This window comes from Triticum urartu, chromosome 6A (genome assembly GCF_056163025.1).
Source record: "Triticum urartu cultivar PI428250 chromosome 6A, HENAU_Tu73, whole genome shotgun sequence".
Lineage (NCBI taxonomy): Eukaryota > Viridiplantae > Streptophyta > Magnoliopsida > Poales > Poaceae > Triticum > Triticum urartu.
In genome coordinates this window covers 554385548-554410300 of record NC_141878.1, presented here as the reverse complement: position 1 = coordinate 554410300, position 24753 = coordinate 554385548, and the positions used below count along the sequence as shown (strand labels likewise).

The 24753-nt window shown below is 45.0% G+C and overlaps 2 protein-coding genes across 2 annotated transcripts; one reads left to right on the top strand and one right to left on the bottom strand.

Annotated features, from left to right (window-relative positions):
* Positions 1–13308: 13308 nt before the first annotated feature.
* LOC125512713 (uncharacterized) lies at positions 13309–14620 on the top strand. The gene has a single exon (XM_048677806.2). The coding sequence runs from the start codon at positions 13455–13457 to the stop codon at positions 14142–14144; it is 690 nt and encodes a 229-aa protein (XP_048533763.1). The 5' UTR covers positions 13309–13454; the 3' UTR covers positions 14145–14620.
* Positions 14621–18887: 4267 nt separating this feature from the next.
* On the bottom strand, positions 18888–22357 carry LOC125514957 (putative polygalacturonase). Its single transcript, XM_048680344.2, has 5 exons — positions 21641–22357; positions 21019–21139; positions 20259–20507; positions 19818–19971; positions 18888–19655 (listed from the first exon to the last, which is right to left on the bottom strand). The coding sequence occupies exons 1-5, from the start codon at positions 22076–22078 to the stop codon at positions 19130–19132; spliced, it is 1488 nt and encodes a 495-aa protein (XP_048536301.2). The 5' UTR covers positions 22079–22357; the 3' UTR covers positions 18888–19129.
* Positions 22358–24753: the final 2396 nt, after the last annotated feature.

Sequence of the window (24753 nt, the reverse complement as noted above, 5' to 3'; positions counted from 1 at the left end):
TAACCATGTAACTAGCTGACATGTGTTGTGTGGACCAAGTTACCAAATCACCAACTCATGATGATAGTACATGTACAAGTTAAAATTGCTTTATCTGTTGGACTCTATCTTATTGGAGTCTCATCGTTCACGTGTTCTTTATAATCACCTAGTGAAGTCTGCGTTGTTCAACCGAACTAGAGCACATATATCGTACTTTCTCTGCTCCTTTATATAAGGTGTAATTGTTTTATTAAGTCAAACAAGTGCATGTTTGACCGAGTTTTTAGAAAAGTATATCAATGTCGACAATATAAAATTATATCATTTGATCCATCATGAAAAGTAGTTTCATATTTTATCTATTAAGTATTGTAAATGTTGTTATTTTATTCTATAATCTTGGTCAAACATTCAAATAGTTGACTTGCATGGAAATCAATACACTTTATATTCTAGAACAGAGGGAAAAGTTGATCGATTTACCATAGTCAGTAGCTCACAACCGCATACATATGTTTTGACTTTACATGTTTTATACCATTTAACTTAGCCTAGATAAATAAGGATAATTTACATGCCTAGATATTGTTGGGGAACGTAGTAATAATTTAAAATTTTCTTACGTGTCACCAAGATCAATCTAGAAGATGCTAGCAACGAGAGAGAGGGGGTGCATCTTCATACCCTTGAAGATCGCTAAGCGGAAGCGTTACAAGAACACGGTTGATGGAGTCGTACTCGCGGCGATTCAAATCACGGAAGATCCAATCAAGCACCAACGGACGGCGCCTCTGCGTTCAACACACGTACAGCCCGGGGACGTCTCCTCCTTCTTGATGCAGCAAGGGGAGAGGAAAAGTTGAGGGAGAACTCCGACAGCATGACGGCGTGGTGGTGATGGAGCTCGTGGTTCTCTGGCAGCTACAGAGGAGGAAGAGGTGTTGGAGAGGGAAAGGGCTGCGCCAGGGAAGGGGTGCGGCTGCCCTCTCTCTCCCTCACTATATATAGGGGGAATGGGGAGGAGGAGGCGCCCTAGGGTTTCCCTAGGGGAGGAGCGGCAGCCATAGGGGAAACCCTAGATGGGTTTGGGCGCCCCCACCCCTAGGAAACTTGCCTCCTAAGCCGGGAGGTGTGGCTGCCCTAGGGGAGGTGCCCCCACCTCTCCAGGTTACGTGAGATGGAGTAGGAGGGGCGCACAGCCCCTTAGTGGGCTGGTGTGCCCCCTCCCCTTGGCCCATAAGGCCCCCCAACGCTTGTCGGGGCCTCCGAAACTTTTTTCGGTCACGCTGGTCGTCACCCGGTACTCCCAGAACAATTTCGGACTCCAATACCCTTCGCCCAATATATCGATCTTCACCTCCGGACCATTCCGGAGTTCCTCGTAACGTCCGGGATCTCATCCGGGACTCCGAACAACCTTCGGTAACCACATACTATTCCCATTACAACTCTAGCGTCACCGAACCTTAAGTGTGTAGACCCTACGGGTTCGGGAACCATGCAGACATGACCGAGACACCTCTCCGGCCAATAACCAATAGCGGGATCTGGATACCCATATTGGCTCCCACATGTTCCATGATGATCGCATCGGATGAACCATGATGTCGGGGATTCAATCAGTCCCGCATACAATTCCCTTTGTCCATCGGTATGTTATTTGCCCAAGATTTGATCGCCAATATCCCTATACCTTGTTCAATCTCGTTACCAACAAGTCTCTTTACTCGTCCGTAACACATGATCCCGTGACTAACTCCTTAGTCACATTGAGCTCATTATGATGATGCATTACTGAGTGGGCCCAGAGATACATCTCCGTCACACGAAGTGACAAATCCCAGTCTCGATTCATACGAACCCAACAGACACTTTCAAAGGTACCTGTAGTGCACCTTTATAGTCACCCAGTTATGTTGTGACGTTTGATACACCCAAAGCACTCCTACGGTATCCAGGAGTTGCACAATCTCATGGTCTAAGGAAATGATACTTGACATTAGAAAAGCTCTAGTGAACGAACTACAAGATCTTGTGCTATGCTTAGGATTGGGTCTTGTCCATCACATCATTCTCCTAATGATGTGATCCCATTATCAACGACATCAAATGTCCATGGTCAGAAAACCACAACCATCTATTGATCAACGAGCTAGTCAACTAGAGGCTCACTAGGGACATGTTGTGGTCTATGTATTCATACATGTATTACGGTTTTCGGTTAATACAACTATAGCATGAACAATAGACAATTATTATGAACAAGGAAATATAATAATAACCATTTTATTATTGTCTCTAGGGCATATTTTCAACAGATATATCGCCATTGGTTCAGTTACCATTGAACAATGGATCTTCTGTGTGTTCAATCTACTTTATTTATTTGGGTTGCTAGCTCACTCTAGCTACTTTACTTGTGTCGCTGTCGATGGATCAAGTTATAAGAATCATCATGCCCTAAAAGTCACTTTTGCTCACTTGACATGATTTTAGTGAAGTCCCACCCGATTAAAAGCATGTGCTCAAAACCGATATGCAATTATCACTATATAAATTATAATTGTTATGATTGCTCAAATGGAAATAAAATGATAGTATCTTTTTTGCCATCTAAATTGTTTTGCAATGTCAGCATGCACCAATGTATTTGCAAAAAAGAAAAGTAATAGGTTTCTACAAAATAAAAACATAAGGCGAAAGTGCTATTGTGAGCTCGAGCTCACAGGCACCCTTTGCTACAGTACAAACGAAAAAAATATTTAAAAAGTTCAAAAAAATCTGAATTTTTTTGGCAACAAACATTGACATATTTTTCACATGCGTGCAAATTTTCATGACAAAATGACATTCATGTAGGTCTCGGCAAAAAAAACAAAATCGATGCTCCAAAATGCTTCCAAAAACAGTTTTTTTGGAGCATGATTTTGTTTTTTTTGCTGACACCTCCACAAATGTCATTTCATCACGAAAATTGGCACGCATGTAGAAAAAACATCAAAGTTTCTTGACAACAAATTTCAGATTTTTTTGAATTTTTTTACTATTTTTTCGGATTTTACTGTTCATCCAGGATCACTGGTGCCCGGGATCAATTCCTCCACGTCCAACATAAGGTGTAATTTCATCTTTGCATCGACATTCATGCCTATAATGTCATGTGTATATATTTCCTGCACACCAGCTCATGGAGTGCACAGGACGAACGGGCTAAAATCACCTGGATCGTGAGAAATTCATAGGGGCAAGCATGGCCCTGTGGGCCGTACATTTGCGTCGACATCCAAAAAACTTAGTTCCTACATCCACCACCAACTTCCTGTTCAGTTTAAGTTCCTCAGAACTGGGCAACTCATAAAAAATCAACTATATAATTGCCTACCATTGAAAAAAAAATTGAGGGAAGGATTACCATTGCAAATTTCGCTATACACACAATACTTAAAAGCGGACGACAAAAATGTGTGGGATATACACGAAACCAAATTTTCGGCTCACGGCGCAGATGTGCGGCCCACAAAGTGCGAGCCAGGCTCATGGGTGCTTCAAATCGCCTCTCCCTCGATCACTGTGCTTGCCCCGATCGCGCCGCGCGCTGCACGATGCATGACGATCGCTGCAGTGTCCGAATGCGCTAGCTAGCTGCTGGGTTTGTAGACAGTGTCCGACTTGCCGGGCGGTGAAAACCTGGCCGTGGCCGAGGTCGCTGGCTCGCTGCTGTAACACGGTCACGGTGTCGAGAGAGAAAAAAATGCCCTTTAGAGAGCGAACGGCGATATGATGCTTTAACCGCTAGCTTAGGACTTGAGCGCATTGAGTAGTAGAAATAAACATCACTGGGAGCTAAGAGTAGCTTTAGTAGCTAGATTCTCTTTTTTTGTTAGTAGCTAGATTCTCAACAACATGAGCCTATAAAATGGTTTTGAAATGCACTCTTGAAATTGTAGAAACTTTAGACAAGTCGTGCAAAGTCAGACTCGTAATAACAAAGCAAATCAACCAGTGGTTGAATGATTATAGGAGGAAGTGATATCTTTAGCCCACCAAGGTTCAAGTTCTAGACTTGGCATTGGTGCTCGCATTATTGCTGGATTTGTTTCAGACTTTCGGTGATGTTCGTTCAGTGGGAGAAAACGTTCCCATCGACTGCGATGCGTCTATATGGTGTTTTCGCAAAATCTCAAGATGTTATGCCGATACAGTCTCTTGAAGGTGTTTATAGGGGTATGATGTGCGTTCATAGGGTGAGTATATGCTCTTGTACATGAACGACTTCGATTGTACCGTGTTAAAAAAAATTATAATAACCAAGCATCTCTAATTTTTCTGCCATGTTGGACCCACTTGTCAGTGGATAAAATTTTCGGCCTTCGATATCACTCTGATCTGCTTCGCACACACCCAATGCCATCAATTCCGCCGCCGTTCCACCGTCCAGCCACCGGAGAAGAGCCATGTCCGTGCGCAGAGAGATGGCGACGGTACACGCCTTGGCCGCGCACTCGCGCGCAGACTCCGCTCTGGCCGGAGGGTAAGGCCGTCGGCCACGCTGTGGCGCTATGCGCTGCAGGGGCGCTGCAGCGTACACATGACCGGCCAGAAAAGGTTCACCGTCGGCGTCGGCGTCGGCGTCGGGTCGCGTCCACACCAGTGCACGACCACAGAGTCCAACGGCATGCAGACTTCTGGACGGCAGCATCAGCACCAGGTAGGCAAGGTAGGGTATCTTTTGCACGCCGCCGCGAAATCCAAATCCCATCTCTTCCTTTCCTTTCCTTCTATAGACGAGAGACGGCCACGTAGTGGCACGCACGGCTGCGGCCAGAGCTCGACCGACCGGGTCAATTCCATGGAGTCGCCCTCGTGCCGTCGTACGTTCCGTGGCATGCAGAAGCCGCATATCATAGTCAGAGTCAAAAGGTGATCCTTTATGTGTCCCCAAATGATCCGCTGACTGTACATCGATCCCGCCACCGATCCGCGCGCTGCCGCCGTCTTACCCACAAGACCTTCATAGTCAGAGTCAAAGTGATAGTGCACAGCGTTGGATGACAAAAAAGTGTCTGATCCGTGCGGTCCAAACATTTAGGCGCTTCGGTGCACATCGTTGGAGTTGCTCTGGTGCTTGTGTTTTTAAACTATGCAATGCATGCATATGTATGTTGATATTTGAGTCATTCCCTCTAGCTAGCTCACTTGTGTCATTAGTTTATTTTTTTTTGCGAAACCGCAAACGCTTGCGCATGGACACCTCGCTGTTGATAGTGAGATATAGTACATGAAACAAAGCTAAAGTCACTTTACTTGCTTGGTACGATCTCATTGACGCCCGACTAGATAAAAATAACATGAAATTTTGATGTGATTGTACGTGTTGGAATAATTGGCAATTTTAGACTAATTTAATCAGGTTAGACATATGAGTAAGCACATGCAATAAGAGAGCGAGTGAGCGAGCATGCTTCTGTTGTCCCATGCTCTCGTGTTATACAAAGGTGAGAAAGACAATCATTTATGCGTTGGTCTCCGTCTACTATCGGAAATTCGCAGCGGTGGCAGGCACCTGCGAAGTCCTGTCTGGCCGCTTGATTCCTCGCAATTCACTAAGTAATTGGAACTCACACCAGGGCACAATAGTTTAAGTTTAAATTGTTGAAACTTTAAGTGATTTTTTTGTCGGTTATAGGCTAAAGTTGTGATTTTATTGGTTGCTCGTACTAAAAGAGTTGAAACTTAACATGCTTTTTCAAAATTCGTCAAAACGTATTCAAAATAGATCTTATTTGAAAGCCCTCGTCGTGAGAAACACGAATATGAAAACATAACTTAATTTGAACTTTTTTATTCAAAAGATATGTAAGTTTGAAAGTCGAAAGCCACCCCAAATACTCTCCAGGTCTACCACCACCGGAAATGTGGTACTAAACTTTGTGTAAGCCCAAAGATTCCAACAGACCAACACACTCCAACTGTGGCTTGCCGTGAGCCGAGTTGGCCAACTCAGGGGGATAGCGCAAGTCAAAATCACATTAGCCATTTGACTCAACCTTGTAGGAGTTCTATCCACTATCTAGACCTCTTGTATCTTGAGAAATATGCACTGAATTTTGTGTTCTCTAATCAAATTAGAATTCATATATTGTCGATGATCGAGTTACCGGTATCACCGGCTTACAATTCGTATATGTATGTTTCCACCCTATGCGCTTGATATGATTTTACCGGTTTTGATAGATAAAAGTACTCCCATGTACACGCCTTTAGAATTAAACGGATTATAATCTTCAGGTCATTCACTCTATTTTACTTGGGTTTGTCTTGTTACTTTAGTTGTGTCTTTGTCAACTGAGTTACTAGAATTACCGTCTCTTCAAAGTCACACTTTCCCATGTTGATAGGATCGTAGTGAAGTCCTGTTAGATAGAATTTTATGTTTCAAAGACGGATATGGAACTTCAGGTAGTAGTGGTTCACTCTAACCGTCTAACTAGCTCACACATGCATCATCATGGGTTGATTTGCCGTATCACGAATTTTACCACGGTGATACTACGCGCACAAGTTAAAAATATTTTAACCCTTTGACTCTTATCTTCATGGAGTCCCATCTAGTAGATAAATTCTCACGTTCTTCATGATATCATCTTGTGAAGTTTGCGTTGCGCAAATAAATTATAATACAATTATCATCGTTCATTGAGTTACCAAAGTGAGTAGCTCACATTGGTAACTGGTATACATATGCTTTGACTTTACGTGTTTTATACGACTTTACCGGGGTCTAGATAGATAATATTGTAGTTACGTACCTTTTGGAGGAAGATAATGATCTTGGATTCTTAAAACTCTACTTTAATTATGAGTTTACTGGTTTGGGTTCTTCACTTTGCTAGCTACTTTACCCGTGTCACCATCGATCGAGTTACTATATAATCAACATATCATTGGTAAATTAAATCCCTTTTATCCGCTTGACATGATCTTAGTGAAATCACACACATAAGAAAAACTATGTGCTCCAAACCATGTTGATAAAAAAAACTATAAACTTGATTATAAAGTTTAACTTCAAAAAAAATATGCACTACATTTTAAGGCCAAGGGAGTACTAACAAGCATCATTCACTTTTACCCGCTTGACATGAGCTTACTGAAGTCCCGTCGGATTAAAAAAAACACAAACCACCTGGAAAAGAATAATGTTATTTTCAATATACAACATTTGTTTGTTTTTAAGTACTTACTAGCAGCATTCACCGACCAGTTCGTAGATAAAAAAAGGGTCAAACTATGAAAGGTTACATCTTGGCGACTTTCATGCATGCATGGCTAGCACCATGCGTATCATAGAAGTGGAAAGAAAAAAACAAGAGTTACCGGCCCATCTCATGGCGGTCGATCAGTATTTCACACGCACTGCACGGGTTAAAAGTCACTTTTCGTGTGCGTCTGACTGCATCTCGCCGCAAGCAAGCAAGCAAGCACGGCCGGCGGGCACCATGCGTGCATGGCGCACGAGCTAGCTTCATCGGTCGCACGGGCGAATTCGGCGGCCGCAGCTCGCTGCAGCACCGGCCGTCCGAGTGCGATGTTGAGTTTGCAGTCCCCGACTTTGTCGGGCTGGCGGTGAACCGGAGCAGGCCGCCGGCCGGCCGCTGCTGTCACGCGGTATAGTATCAGACAAAATTCGACCGTGCAGCTAGCCCACGCACGCCACGGGTAATACCGAGGAAGTGATAAGAAAGGACCATAAATCTCTGTCCACTAGTAGAAAACAGGGTACTAATGCCGGTTTCAGGGTCTTTAGTTCCAGTTTTGAAACGGACAAAACAAACGAGACTAATACCCAAAACATTTAGTTTCGGTTGGCTCACAAACCGGAATCAAAGAAGGTCCACGTGTCTAAAATCTTTAGTCCAAAGGGGTCAGACGGACCGGGACCAATGGCCCCCGAGGCCCGGCTAGCGCCCTAGCCTCACGAACCGGGACTGATGCACTCTTCAATCCCGGTTCGCAAGTAAACCGGGATTAATGCCCTTATCCTGTCCTCAACCAAAGTATTGTTTTCTATTAGTGGTTTGTAGCAGATGCTTCACCCTGCCGTAGCATGCAGTTGTCACCGTCGGCCACCACCGGTACGTACGCGCGGGACTGGCCACACGTCTAGCTAAGTAGCACAGACAAAGCAAAACATAGTACAAGTTAAAATCACTTGAACCGCCGTTAGACTCTCATCTTGTTGGAGTCCCATCGAGTAGACAAAACTCATGTCTCCTTCATGATCATCTAGTGAAGCTTGCGTTGCGCTAACAAATTAGAATGCGTTTATCACCATTGATCGAGTTACCAAAGTCAGTATCTCACAATTGTAGACACACATTTCGACTTCACGTGTTTGATACGGTTTTACCGAAGTGTAGATACATAAAACAAAAATACACGTATACCTGCCTTTTGCCTTTTGGAAGAGATAATGAACCTCGGGTCCTTAAGCTCTACTTTAGTTGCGTGATTACTCATTTGAGTAGTTCACTTTGCTAACTTTACTTGTGTCGCCATCGATCGACTTACTCATCATCTATACTCGGTATTAAAATCACTTTTACCCGCTTGACATGATCTTAGTGAAGTCCCACCTAATTAAAAGAACACGTGCTCGAAACGTAACATAATATATATATATATATATATATATATATATATATATATATATATTTATTATTATTATGGTCGCTCAAAGGAAATGAAATGGTGTTATTTTTTAAAACAAAACATTTTACATTTTTAAATACTTGCAAGCAGCAGCATTCACCATGGCATCATGAAGCATTAGCAAAAGCATGCATGACTCGCATGTTGTTCGAAAGTATGCTCAGAAAAGCTAATAAGAATTGACTGAATGAATTGGGGAGTAGCTAAGAGATTTTAATATCTAGGATGAACAAAAATGCCAACTAAGATCGAAAAGAAAATTTCTTCCAAAGTTCATACAGCAATGCTATTCCTACATAACAGTCTTACGTCGTACTACTTCCTCTATGGACAGAGGGAGTAGTTTAATTGAATGACGATTATTATCTCCACGATTTGCTCAAGGTAGTTGCTCCATCTCTCATGGTATGTAAGCTTCTTGTAGAACTAGTATGTAGGAATAGCCGAATAGGATTTTCAAAGTTTATACATGTGTTGCACTTGCACGTGCATGCTAACCGGAGTAGTTTTTTTTTTTTTGCGAGAAAATTTTCGATCTATTCATTTTCAGTCATGGTAGTACAATAAACATCAGAAAAAATAAAAATTATATCCAGATCCGTAGACCACCTAGCGACGACTACAAACACTGAAACAAGCTGAAGGCGTGGCGCGGTCATCACCCCTCCTTCGCTGGAGCCGGGCAAAACTTGCTGCACTAAACAGTCGGGGAGTCATCGTAATGAGGCCCCAATTGGACCAACGCAGTAGAACAGCAACCATCGCCGATAAAGAGTAGCATAGATCAGAAGGATTCAAACCGAAGAAACACAATCATGAACGAACTATGACCAGATCTGAGTAAATCTACCAAGGATAGATCCGTCGGAGACACGCCTTATTCCATCTTCAGGGAGCCGCCGCCGTCTCGTCTTCCTGAGCAGGACACAAACCCTAACAAAACTTGAAGGAACATATAAAAACAGAGTCCCCCACCCCCCTCCCTCCCCGGCAAGGGCCGGGATACACCACACCGTCATGGCCCTAAAGCCACCGGAGACGAGGCGGAGCAGCGGTGGCGCCGACGGGAGGCAAGGAACTTAAGCTTTTCTTGAGGAGGAGTCTTACAATGACGTCTAAGGGCATGTACAATGATGCTATCTTAGGAGTGCCACTTAAAATAAATGATGAGGTGGAGGAGAAAGAACTCATAAGAAAAGATTTGTCTTCTCTTATTTAAAAGAAGACAAGAGATGATCTCAGCACAATATGTCTCACCATATTTTTAGAAATAACTAGTTATTGAAGATAAGACTAAGAGATGACCTATTGTAGACATTTTATATTGTCATCTCTAAATTACATGCAAGACTTAAGATAAGATTATCTTATTAACATGCCCTTAATGCGTGTTTACTGGAGTAGTTAGTATGGAAGAAAATGAATCCAAATTTCATCTTGTCGGCGACAACATTCCTGTCTACAGCTTACAGAAGAGGTAAAGGAAGAGTTACCGGCCGCCATGGCGGTCGATCACTGCTATTCACACACGGTGCACGCACGAGATAAAAATCACCTTGTCATGTGCGTTTGACTGCCCCCGCGCGCGCGCGGCCGGCCGGCGGCACACGAGCTAGCCGCTGCTAGCTACGTCGATCGGCCTGCGGTGTACCGGCGAAATCGGCGGCCGCAGCTCCCTGCGGTGCTGCGTCCGAATGCGATGTTGGGTCCGCAGTCCGACTTGTCGGGCCGGCGGTGAACTCGGTGGTCGCTGCCGTGATGTACTGACGCTTCGGTACGTGTCGAAGAAGAACCGGCCGGCCGGCACTTTTTCTTTGGGCTTGGCTTTTGAGAGCGACGAGGGATCGATCTGATAGATCGATGAGAGCTTGAGAGCGTACTATTTACGTAAACACAACAAGAAATACCGAGGTCACGTCAGAAAAAATATATACTGAGGGTGAGCGATAAATTGGTACGGTACGTGAATGGCCACGCGGCTAGCTAGCTAGTAGCACAAACGTAGCAAAACACGCCACCCAAGCACACGCCCATGAGACAAAAAATTCAAAGTAATCCCTACAAACACTTCAATCAAAATACTAAGGAAAATCCTGATCATAGTACGGACAAGCAGATTTGCGGAGGATTGATGACTTGCTAAGTTGCTACCTCAAATTTTGGTCCGAAACTCCAAACCACACCTAGAAGTTATTTGAAGATTTCACAGAATTGCATGTCATGCATCCACCGCATCCCCGTTTCAAATTCCGACTCGCTTGAACATATAGTTAGGAGAAGATGACTCATTAAGTTGTTGCCCAAAAACCTGCTGTGAAAATTCAGTATACCTAGTAAACACTAAAAGTATGTATACACATTCAGTGAGTCCATAATTTAGATTTTTATCTCACATTCAGACATTCAGACAAGTAGCTTAGAAGGAAATGATTCGGGTGTGCTAAAATGTATTGAGAGAGAGAGAGAGAGAGAGAGAGAGAGAGGATTATGTGGCTTTGATGACGTGGCGGCCACATGTGCCAGAGCTGTATTGAGAGCTATAAGAAGGGGGCGTATTATGGTTTTCTGAGTTGATGGGGTTAATTTGAACTTGGACAAAGTAATGTGGACTTCTCTCTATATTCTATGTTTGTGTAAATTGGATTGGGCATGCAATGATTGCACTCCATGTCATGCACTCTCTTAAATTAGAGAAGTAGGTTCGTAGAATTGAAGTTTTTTCAAAAAATAAATAAATCTAGCACGTGGATATTACATGGAATTATGTAGTTCTTTTAAAGAAATGATAGAGAATGTGCATAAAATAAGTCTACAAGAAAAAGGTGATTGTTAGCTAAAAGTCGATGATTGTGAACTAAAAGACAACTTTGGTGCTCTAAATTTCTTTTGTGAAACCACAAGAACGCAAAACTCTGTCATCTCCAAATGTAAACTTGTTGGATTTTTTTGAGAAAATATAAAACCCAAAACACTTGCACTTTAATCCTTTGGCGATTAATTTGTGCCAATCCTTGCACTCAAAATAGTTCTGAAACAACTCTACTATTTTGTTTTGTTTTTTGTGAAAGAACAACCCTTGCACTTTAAACACGCATCAGCACAAACGCTTTGTGCATCGTGTTGTTTTTCTGTCCAGTGGAGAGTAGCCGAGTAGGCACCACTACGTGATAATAATGTGCTTCCTCCGTTCCAAAATATAAGCCTTTTCTAAAGATTCTAATATGGACTACATATGAAGCAAAATGAGTGAATCTATACTCTAGAATATGTCTATATACTCCCTCCGGTCCTTTTTACTCTGCATATTAGGTTTGTCCGAAGTCAATCTCATTCAACTTTGACCAAGTTTATATAAAAAATTATAAACATTCACATAACAACACCAATATCTTTAGATTCATCTTGGAATATATTTTCATATTATATTTATTAGATAGTATAGATGCTAATAATTTTTAATATAAATTTGGTCAAACTTAGTAAAGTTTGACTTTCGGCAAAACCAATGTGCAGAGTAAAAAGGACCGGAGGGAGTACATACATATGTAGTCTGTATTGAAATATCCAAAAAAAAGCTTATATTTAGAAACGGAGGGAGTACAAAGATAACGAGGGTTTTATTTGTTTTGGAAACATGAGTGTTGTGATGAGCGAGGGGTAGATATCAGGTGATACCATCCTTCACATGCTCCCATGATCCAAATTTTAAAAAATCGTATTTAGGTCTTACAAGAATTCTGAAAAAAAAATTGTGGATGTTCAGAAGACATATGTTTGCATCTCCTAAAAAATTCAAATCGAGATTCGAAATGTACATTGAAAAACAAAAAAGACAAATCCATAGGTGAACAGTGCCATTTTTGACACTGTTCATGGTTTGTGGTTTGTCTTCTTTTGACACTATTCATTCTAGATTTGTCTTTTTTGTTACTCAACGTGTATTTAGAATTTTGATCTGAAATTTTTAGGGGTTATCGACATATGCTTTGTGAACATCCATAAATGTTTTCAGAATTTTTTGAAACATATTCAAATGTGGCTTTAAAAAAAATTGAAGCACGATAACAGGTGAAGGATGGTATCACCTTATATTTTCCCCGCGATGTGCCTCAAGAGTAACAAATTCACCATAAGTGTCTTGCTATCGATGGGACCACTGGCTCCCACTTAGTAAAAATATTCACACATGTCATCAAATTTGGACTTTGATCCTTCGTGCCTCATTATTCTAGTAGCATAAGCACTGTAGAGCTTTGATTGACTTCTTTGCAGAAGCACGGAGAGTCAGCCCTGTTGTCTCCCGGCGTCAGCAATGATCCTGCCTAAACCTTCAATAATTAGCTGGCACTGTATATGTCAAAAAAATTCGTGTACATTTTAGTGCAGGTCTCTAGAACCAGAGAGGCCCCAATTAGGACAGGAAGACGACGACCGACTGCGGCCCCACCGAGCAGCCACACCCGGGATCGCACGCGTAGCCAAAGCGATCCCCTGCTAGCTGGCCCTACGACTCGCCACGTGGCCAGGACCATGCACGTCCCCGTCCGACGCGCCATTTCCCGCGAGTCAACGCGCCGCGCGCGGCCCCGGCGACGGTATAAAGCGGCCGCTCGCCAACACCATCAGCTCAGCTCCATCGGCAGCAACGCAGCCAGCCAGCGGCTACTACCCTTCGACGACCTACAGCAGCAGCAGCACGAGCAGACTTCCATCGACGACGACGACGACGACTAGCTAGCTTCTTCCGGACAGCTTCCGGCATGTCGACGTTGTCGCCGGTGAGCGGGGCCGCGTCGCCGGAGGCGGAGGGTGGCGGGGGCAGGAAGTACAAGGGCGTGCGGCGGCGCAAGTGGGGCAAGTGGGTGTCGGAGATCCGGCTGCCCAACAGCCGGGAGCGCATCTGGCTGGGCTCCTACGACGCGCCCGAGAAGGCCGCGCGCGCCTTCGACGCCGCCTTCGTCTGCCTCCGCGGGCCCGGCGCCGCCGGCGCGGACCTCAACTTCCCGGACTCGCCGCCCCCGCCGTGCCGCCACAGCGTCGACCCGCAGGAGGTGCAGGCGGCCGCGCTCTCCCACGCCAACCGCGCCGCCGTCTCGGTCAGGGAGGCGGCCGCGGCTCTCATGGAGGACGACTGCTCGCGGGCGCCGGCCGCGCTGTCGACGGAGCAGTGGCCCGTGACGCAGCCGTCGTGGGCGCAGCATGACAGCGGCATGGACATTTTCGGCGACGAGGTGGCGGCCGCGCCGGACGGCAGCATGGACTGGCGCTCGGTCATGGCGCACCAGCCGCCGCTCTTCTCGCCGACGGCCGGCTGGGGCAGCAATGCGTACGACTTCCTGCAGGTGACGCCGCCGCCGACGCAGGGAGACGAGGACATGGAGGAGTGTGGCCATGGCGCCAGCGCTTCCCTGTGGAGCTTTGACTCCCGAGACTCCTACTTCAGATACTAGTTCTCTTCTTCTTTTTACGGGTCTATACATCATAGTATAAACTATAGTTAGCATACTTTCACTGCTGCAGTTAACCTAAATGTGCAGAATTTCATCAGGGTGCATTGCAAAGAGTATTACAATTGCATTGCCTGTTTTAACACTGTCTACAGCCGCTCTCCCCCCGCCATATTTGTATCTTGCAAGCGGATAATGCAAAAGTGAAGCTGAAAAATTGTATTGCCGCTTAAAGAAAATAAAAGAAAATGTATATGGATGTACTACCAAGGTCACAGTCCCTTGTCTAAGTCAACATCATGAGCCGTCCTATGTTTTCGCGTTGAGATGTCTAGAGAAGAAGGCAACCGAGATTAGATCGGACTGCTGCTAGTACGATTGACATAGACATCAAAATAGATGGACCCCCATACCAAGCTTTTCAAACAGCACATTCAACATTTTTTGCTATATTCGTGAGATCTCATGTCAAGATACATGTAAAAAAAATTATCGATTTTTTGTATGTTTTGTCACTTGAGTATGACTTAATTAAATCTCAGTTGATTGAGATCTAGCCGCGCTCTTACTTAATTACAGGGCAACAATGCTCTACACAAGGAGGCAAGAAACAATTACAAGGGTGGAAGAAACAGCACCCCGAGACTAGCTAGATGGGGCAGAATAAACGTTGCAATCTCGCAGCCAGGTGAAACAACATATATAGTGCACTGCTGCCTACTTTTCTTCAGAGGATCGGCGACGACTTCGCGAGAAGAAAAGTCAAGGATGCTTTGTCTGGAACAAAAAATCTCGCTCTGATTGATGAAAATATATGCAGGGATATTCAAGGGTAGCTGCATGAGACGCACACACTCAATTCCATGTGCAAACCAAACGCTGGAATGATAAAGAAAAAAGGGCTAGATCAGATGCACGCCACACCACACAAGCCCTAGCTAGGCGCATATCCATGGGCAACTTGCGATGGTAGACGAGTCGGGGCGTCGTTTTCAAGCATGTGCCGAATAGCAAGATCCGAGCATACAATGCGCTGTGTGCAATTGTGACACCTATATGTCTAATCTGGGTCCGGTTTATGTGTCTGGCAACAGTTCCAACTGAGGCCCGAAAAGGACGCGCGCGCACTAGCGAGCTGTTGCGTTGTCTCTCTTGTCCTTCCTTGGATGCAGCATCTATCAAACAATTACTACTAGTAATATTGGAGTTTTGAGAAATTTTACTCTCTTTGAGATGGCTTGATTGCCGCTGCGAGAATTCTGAGTATGAATCGAATACCGTTTCCTTGCCATGCATGTGGCCCGTTATGCCGTGTCACACGGGAAGAATAATCGATCTTGGGAGGACACGGCCGGGTGGAGCATCTTGGTGGGAGGAGACGGGAGTGCAAACCATGTCTAGTGTCACCATCCAAACAGCAACTCGGTTCGGACCCTAGTACGGGGAGCATACACGATTAAGATCAGGTTGTCGACGCACTCCCCATCATGCACGGTACACGCGATAACGAAATGAATTGAAGATGGCGTGGTGTGTGCGCGCGTGATGGGCACGCTACACATATTTTTTCCGTCGGCCACAGCTACTAGTCCTGAAAAATGTTGCAAAAATGTATACATAGATTAATAGCACCAAACCAGCCTCAGATAGATCATCAGAAGCATGTGCTTTTTTCACACACACAAAAAACAGCACACATATTACTCCCTCTGTTCCTAAATATAAGTCATTTTAGAGATTTTAATATGGACTACATACGGATTTATACAGACATACTTTAGAGTTTAGATTCACTCATTTTGCTTCGTATGTGTCTGTATTGAAATCTCTAAAAAATACTTATATTTTGGAATGGAGGGAGTACAAACAAGCTGAAGTTCATCCATGGCAGTATTTCTGCCGAATTTATGAACTTTTGTAGCAAAGGGCCCACGCAGAACTCCATGTGTAGTGGCTGAACCCTGGAGGCAGGAAAGGAAAACTTCGATTTTGTTTTTCCTTAGGGGGGGTTATAATATTGAAGGTTGATCTCTCCATAGAATAATGAGTTGAATCTTCTTCAGTACTACCGTACTTTTGTCCTTGGGTTGGCTTGGCAACCAAACAGTCTGCACTGCACTTGACACTGCGCGCGGATATAATCCACGTGAGTGGCGTGCGTGTATGGCCTTTGGGTGGGGTCCTACGCTACTCCTCTAACCTCTAGCTACATGCATGGTTGGTTGCCCTGATTAACAGTAGTGCAACAACAACATCACTCCAGTTCAACATGCATATAGTGTGGTCATGAGCTTATCAAACAACAGTGGCAGGATAAAGAAGTGTTGTCTAAGAAATATGGCAAAAATGATTAGTTAGCATGAACCCACTGGAAAGCGGTCATCTTTAACTGATGAAAATATAGTACTCCCTCCGATTCATAATAAATGTCGTGGTTTTGAACTAACCTTAGTTTGAAACCGCGACACTTATTTTGGATCGGAGGGAGTAACACAAGTCTCATGGCATCAAACAAGCCTTAAATTTTCTCAAGCAGCACGCACAATAGACCATTCTGAATTCTGTAGCCAGGGACACATGCACAATAGACCATGGATAATTCTGTGGCGATATGAATTTATGGACTAATGCTACAGGCTGATCTCTCTATAGAAGGGAATTGGTTGAATCTTCTTCTCTGCTGTACTTTTGTCCTTTGGATATCAACCTACCCCAAATGCACTTTCGATTGCACTGGACAGTGCGGATATGATATTTCTCACCCACGTGAGTGGCGTGCGTGTATGCAGCAGGGCCGTTGGGTGGGGGTTCTACTACCTCTCTAGGCACACATGGTTAGTTGGTTACCCCTGATTAACAATGGTGATGCAGCATTACTCCAGTCCAACATGTACAGAGCTTAACAAACAGTAAGATTAAGTAACATGAAATTTTCTAAAATATCCCACATGTTTAGGTATATGTGGTTTCTAAATTAGCCGAGTTTCAAGGTATGCCGCTCTCATGTCAGGCTGGGACCTACATATCCTAAACCCCAACTTAGGAGAGCAGCATGTTCCCAAAGCCTCGATAATGATGAGGTAGTCACTGCCAAAGAATGTTCTTGCCCTGATCCATGACAAAATGATTAGCTTGTTAGCAATTTAGCATGGAACCAACCGGAAAGCAACTGTTCACAAACAGTGCTTAACATGTGGGGGCTAGCTGCACATTCTTCTGGGGTTCCTCCCCTTGTATATTCTAGCTGATAATCAGGCAAGTACTACATTGTTTTCTCCTGGGTGTGACTGTGACACTTGGCTAACGCGCAGGAGCAAAACATAAGTAGCAGAAGATTCGAAAGGCACGTGGTCAGATCTGCTAGATAGATAGGAGTAGTATATGGTATGGATTCCCTCCTGTCTGGACCACGGGCACTCGCACATATGCATGAATGGGGCAAGGGCCAACCCCAAATAAGACTTGCCTTCTGCCTCTGCACAGAATGCTTGTGTTAATTGCTAACAATGTGGCGTCCCTGCACCTCTCAACACGCTGCAAATCTTGGGTGGCTTCACGGTCCGTTCAGGATCAAGAGGATGCATCTAGAAGTCAACTACTAACTCCGGCAAAAACATACGCGGTGTTTTATAGAGACTGGACCATGAAACTGTTCTAACTTTGACTCCTACTATCAGTATATATCAGGTGAAATTATTTAGATTCGTCAAGTGAATATGATATATTATACTACTCCGTCCGTCCCAAAATAAGTGTCTCAAGCTTAATACAACTTTATACTAAATCTAGTGCAAAGTTGAGACACTTATTTTGCGACGGAGGGAGTATTACTAGATTTGTCGCGGACTCTTTTACTACACCTTAGTATTTATAAGATTTTCTCAGTGTGACTTAACATATATTCATACAAAAAGAAGTGTCGATCAAGAACACACACTGTTTTAGATTCCACTTCACACTTACTTTCAGTTGTCGAGCATTAGGCAGTAACAGATCCAGAGACCAAGTCAGTAGGCTGCACAAGTAAGCAAGAGGACGCAATTATCATCATGACAATAGTGACAACACAATAGAAAAATAAGAGCACATGTTTGTGAACGTCAAGTGGTTGTTGATGTGTGGCATCCAACAACAGCGATGGCCATGGAGGAGGATCTTATCTGTTCTACGGCAAAGAAGAAAAGCCCCAGCTATCTGAAACCCATTCCACCGGCTACAGAACGCCTACGATCCCTCGGAGCCACAGAAACCCCGGATTTCTCGCTATGGGTGCTCTTTTCTCTTCCGTGAAACGGTGGAAACGTGCATTTGTGGAGATCAGAACAAATTGCGGCCGACGAATGGTTAGAAGCATATGATGGGAATGAGTGAATCACCTGGCTGGGAGAGCGCGAGATTACCTCCCCGTTTCCAGTTCTGCTTCAGATTGAATTCCTCTTGATCACGGCTTTCGCTTTATCTGCCTTCCTGATTTCCTGTCATGTTGCCTTGCGGCTTCCACTATCCAAAATATGTCGGCAGATAAGTTTATGAAATGACCATGGCACTAACAATGAGATCCCAAAATGCAACTTATGGAATAATTATACCTTCTGCAACTTACTACCACAGGTGTGAGACGGTTGAAAATGGAAATGCAAGGAAGGTCCGAAATAGTTGCTATAAGAAAAATTGGCACCACATTGACACCCGCAAAGATTACACGGTATCAAAGAAGTCTAAGTCTAGCGCAATAGAGACCAGAAGTTAAGGCCAAAACATTGCAAGATTACAAGGTTCTTTTCCACCTTTCGCAAGAACAGAATGTCAATGGTGGTCAAATAATTGGTGAGATACAAAGGAGCCAATGTAAGCAAACCTATGAAGAGGAGAATCTCCTCTGTATTTACAGTTCTACGACAAAAATATAAAAGATTAAAAAAACCAAAAAAAATATGATAGTACCTAACTTACACTATTGAAAACCTATCAGTGACACAGTGTGTGTCTCATATATCATAATCAACTTCCGTACTGTTCAGCACTGCCCCACTCTTGAGAAGCTGCCCTTGCTCATCGTAGACATCTAAATTCTCACATGGTTTTGGAAATACTGACCCGATAACACGGCCTTCGATGTAGGAGCATTGGAATATATGCTTCTTCTTGTAGCTGATGCCTACTGACATGTCCTGGAAGGTGATATCCTTGATGGGGATGTAATTGCTGCCATGAGCACGGACAGGCACACGAACACCCCACCCGTGTATTTTTTTGAATGATATGCCTGTGATATCTGGGAAGGCATTTCTGTCATACCCATCATCAGCATGCTCATTGTAGTCAACCTTTATCACAATTGCAGCACGAACATTGTCGAAGGTTATGTTGCTGTAGGAGATATTGCGGATGTAGCCTCCTCTTCCTATGGCAGTCTTTATTCTCACGCCTCGCCTTGAATCCCAGATGCGTACATTCTCCACCGTAACATTTGCAACTCCACCAGACATCTCACTGCCAATTGAAATTCCAGCACTGCACACAGACAAGAAAAAAAGTGTAAGCTTCACCTTTATACTCCACATTCTATGCAAAAGAATGTGAAGGCCCTGGTCTAAAACCAGTGCTTTGTCTTGAGCACCGGACTTGAAATAAAAGACTCATGCAAATAAATATTGTTTAAAAAGCAATATATACCTAACCAAAGATCGGACTGTCACATTGCGTATTAAGATGTTAGAAGACGGCCGCCCATATGCAATCCCATATTGATCCCATCCGCTCTTTATAGCAATTGCATCATCACCAACAGATATGTAGCAATTCTCAATTAGGACATCCTCACAAGAATCTGTACAATGCATAAACATATATCAGCTGAAGATGCCTAATATGGTTTCAGTCCCAGATGATACTCCCTCCGTCCGAAAAAGCTTGTCCCTCAAATGGATGTATCTAGCACTAACTTGGTGCTAGATACATCCATTTGAGGGAGAAGCTTTTTCGGACAGAGGGAGTATACATCATTAGCAGATAGGTAATACTACAAATATGCAGATGCTTGAAGTAACGCCTGAACATTGCAAAAATAAATATAGGTTATACTGGAGTCATTAAAAATAGTTGCAGGATGAATACCTGGATCTATGCCATCTGTGTTCGGAGCACCGGAAATAGGAGCTAAGATTGTAACATCCGAAACAGTAACATTCGTGCAATCATATGGGTGGAAGTGCCAGAAAGGTGAATTCCGCAACGTTATATTTGTAATAACAATGTCCTTGGACCACATCAGTTGTACAAGTGGAGGTCTCGTGTTCTTCAGCATTCTTCTGCGATGCTTCAACCACCAAACTTCACCCTGGCCATTTATGCTACCATTGTGTCCTATTTAGCAGATTGAAAAGAAGGAAGGTCGTGATAGTTAAAGAGCTATCATCCAATGAATCATGAACATAGCATACCATAATTGTTCTGTTAGTAATTTAGTATACAATTGAGAAACAAATGCATAGTGAAACCACCAAACTTCAGGTACTGCTGTTTCAGTGAACTTGCGTATTCAGTATTTACTCATTTAAAGATCACTAGAGAATATGCTATTCAAGCTATGGATATAATGTACTACTTTTAACGAATAAGCGGGGCATGAAATCATGCATACCGAAATCAAGTACATTCAGATTAGGGATTAAACAGGTCAAGCAGTTGCTTTGTGTTATTGAAACAATCAGGCATGCTGGTATACTGTTACCATCACTAGATTGCTTAATATGCAAATTATGCACTTCTCTCACGCATGTTGCTTCATAGCTAACCAACAAATCCATGATAGGGTGTTATAGATTACACAGCTTGACAAGTTGATATTGACAGCTTACTTAGATAAAAGGCAAACCTGTAATGACAACATCTTTCAAATTCTGTCCATGAATTAGACTCCCGAAGCGAGGTCCTTTGCGCTCCCTCCCATATCCGTAAGATGGCAGTGCTGGCATCAGCGGCCAATCCCTCTCGTCCTGTCCAGAAAAATATTAGAATCCCAGCTGGATACACCTGCTAATCTGAAATCTGTGCATGATACCATGCCAGAGTCGGAGATTCAGAGAGCTAAGAGTGACAGTTCAAATCATACGACATTCCACCCAACTCTGAACACATTCCAAATGTTTGCTTTCAGATAAACAGCAATGTTTCGCCAAGCTAAAAGAAAGATACATGGTATGGAAGTTGGAATTAAACAGACAATGTGGTAATTATATTGTGCAATTATTACCCACCCATTGTCCAAAATGGGAACAATCTGAACATTGGTAATTTGGTATCACTTCAATCTTCAGTCCTAGGGACACATCACACAACAACAAATCCTTCTATTTTTACCATTGGTCTGTTTATCCATCAAACCAACTAGTCAAAGGGATTTAATTCAACTACGTGTTAGCCAGCCATGATCCACGCCACAACTCAATGGCACTTGAAAAACCAACCCCATTGCTCCGGTTGTAAGTAAAGCTCACCGTAATGCCGAGGATCTCGGCGCCCTCGGCGAGGAACAGGGTCATGTGGCTGGTGAGGTTGAAGGGGCCCGTGAGCCAGCGGCCGGGCGGCACATTGAGCTGCGCCCCGCCTTGGTCCGCGAAGGCCGAGACGGTCTCCACGGCGCGCTCGAAGGCCCGGGTGTTCACCGCCCGCCCGTCCCCGACGCCCCCGAAGTCGGTCAGGTTGTACGCCATCGGGCGCAGCCGCGGCGCCGGGCGCGACGGCGCGGGCGCCGGGCGGGGCCCGCCCCCGCCCCCGGCGACGAACACGGAGGCGCTCTGCCACAGGAAGACGAGCGCGAACCCGGCGACCCACACGGCGGCGAGCAGGGTCTTGTTGGCGGCCAGGAAGGCCGCCGCGCTCCGCCGCTGGCCGTGGAGGTGCAGCCTCCACCTCCCGCCCGACGTCTCGACCATCGCGCCGCGGCGGTCCGCCGGGGCGAGCGGGTCCTCCCCTCTCCCCCCGATCTCCCGATCTAGGGCACGGCGCGCGGCGCGGCGCGGGTTGGGTCAGTGCGTGTGGCGGGGCGCGGCGAGCGAGGGCTCCGAGGAGGTGGGCGGTGGCGCGGGCTTGGGGAATTCCGCCATTGGAGCGGTTGGTGCTGGGATGGGTTTATAGGAGGGAAGAAGCCGTTTGAGTGAGGCGGAAGCGAGGAGCAAACGGGCGTGGCGTTCGCGGGTGCGTGTTCCCTGTCACGGGCGCCGTCGAGGGGAAGAAGACGGTGAGAATCGTAGGGACTCGTGGCTTAGTATAAGCCATTGGATTTAGATCGGACGGCGGGATCCAATTAAACCCACGGCTTGTTTGGTTAAAGGTAGATTGGAGAGTGGAAATAGTTTAACGCCGATAAGTGCCACAGTTGTGGGCATTAGGAGGTCTGCTCACACATTTTGTGTGGTGTATAAAAGGAACAGCCCACACACCTACGTGTGGGCAAAAGTAATGCTCATACATCTTTTTTTCCCTCGCGACCTCTCACACGCATGCGTGTGGGTGAAATAGATAACGCTCACACGCCTCGTACGTCAGGCCTCGTATCTCGTGGTCCTGCACGTCCCGCGTGACAGTCACCACGCGTCCTGCAGTTGCCATGGTCCAGACCCTCGTGTATGTTCGTTTAACTGTAGTTGCCATGTCGCTGAACTTCGGTTGCCATGGTTGCTCAACTGCAGTTGCCATGTATGGTCTGCTCTACTGCAGTTGCCATGATTTCAAAACTTTAGGAGTTGTCACCCACTAACACTGGGCAGTTGCCATGTAGCACTACAAAAAGGCAAGGCAAAAAAAACATGTTCGGGCAATAGAGAGAGTTGCCATGTGCTCACAAGCACGCTAGGGCAGTTGCCATGTAAAGAGAAAGTGTTGCCATCTGCTTATGTGCACGCTAGGGCAGTTGCCATGTACCATGCAAAAACACATGACAACTCGGGTAAAAGAGAGTTGCCAACTGCTTACAAGCAAAGCTTGGGCAGTTGCCATGTACCCTGCAGAAACACATGGCAACTGACAGTTTTGGGTGTGGGCGAGGAGACGGGCGTGTGGGCGAAGTGATAAACACCCCCACATCAGCCCTCTCTGCGTGCGTGAAAACTGGTGTGTGGGCGAATTGCTAAACGTCCACACATCAACCCCCGTGTGGTGAAAAAGGACGTTTGGGCGACCGGACGAATGCCCACACACTAGCTTAGTCCTACGTGGCACACAAAAACTGTTAGAACGCGCCAAGATTCGTGCAGTTGGTTGGACGAGTAACCATGCGTGTGGGCGAGTTGGTAGGCGCCCACACGTGTGGGCGTTAGTGTTTTTGATAATTTAATTTAGGGGATGGTTATATAGAAATTCATCTGTTTATATGTTGATGGCTTACCAAAAAGACTATTTATTCGCGCTTTGGGGTGGTAATTTATATGAAAGTAAGGCGTGGAGTGAAGACATCGGAATATACGTGGGCATATCTCGCTTGGCCAAAAAAAGCCCGGTGTTGAAAACCCAGGCCCGGCCCGAATACCGGGCCTACTAAATCGGGCCTGACCTCGACACGGCCTGGTCGGCCTGGCCCAGCAATGGCTAAAATATTGTTTTCCGCAAGCCCGAACTTGGCCTGATCTGCTCGTCGGGCTCAATTTCCAGGCCCGAGCTTGACCTGATGGCACGCTCAGGCCCGGCCCTTTTTGGGATTTTCAGGCTGGGTCGGTTCGAGTTGCCCATGGCCAGGTATAATTGGACACATGCCATTCGAATAGGATGGAGGTTGGGAGGAATTGAAATGTGTAATATCTTGAGACTTCATCATCACTTATGTCATCATCTTTTTAATAGTTTTTTCAAAGATTAACTAACATGTCGCATGCCTAACTTCTCTACAACCCCCTCTTCCAAACTTTTAGCCCTTAATTCAACCATCTTGGATATATCAAGGTGGATCATTTTGCCATGTAGGAGAAAAGTGAATCTATTTTTCAGGAACATATGTGATGTTCATTGATGCAAAAAAAATCATAACAATTAAATACAGGCATAATACAAACAATAACCAAGTTACCTTTATCTTAGGTCATAGTCCACACAAGTCTGAATCGCCTCCAAGAGGTTTAAACATTGTTTTAGAAACTTGCTTACAGCGCCAAGACAAAGGCTTCACCATTGACACATCGACCAGTGACATGCTTCGAGCTTGGTAGGCATGATGGAGTCCACAGAAGACTGCAGGAGGAACACACTAGTCCGCAAGATCTAGTCGACCAGATCCTCCAAAACAAACCTTTAATGTCTCCATGTCGATGCCATAGACACGCCATCTTGACGGAAAAGGAGCCAAAGGGACTCAACGGTATCTCCACCCCCACCACACCTCTGCCTGGAAACGAAACCTAAAATCACAGAGCACAAAGGCCCCCCCTCCCCCAACCCACCACCCAATGCTAGAGCGGCACTCGCGGGTGAGGGGGTGGGAGAAATTAGGCGAGAGAAACTATCTGAAGCCGATCGGAACCCTTATAGTGGTCTCTTTGAGCATGCACTAATAAAAAAATGAAATGATTTTGCACACGTATGAAACATAAGAACGTCTCCTTTCTCACATGAATTGAAT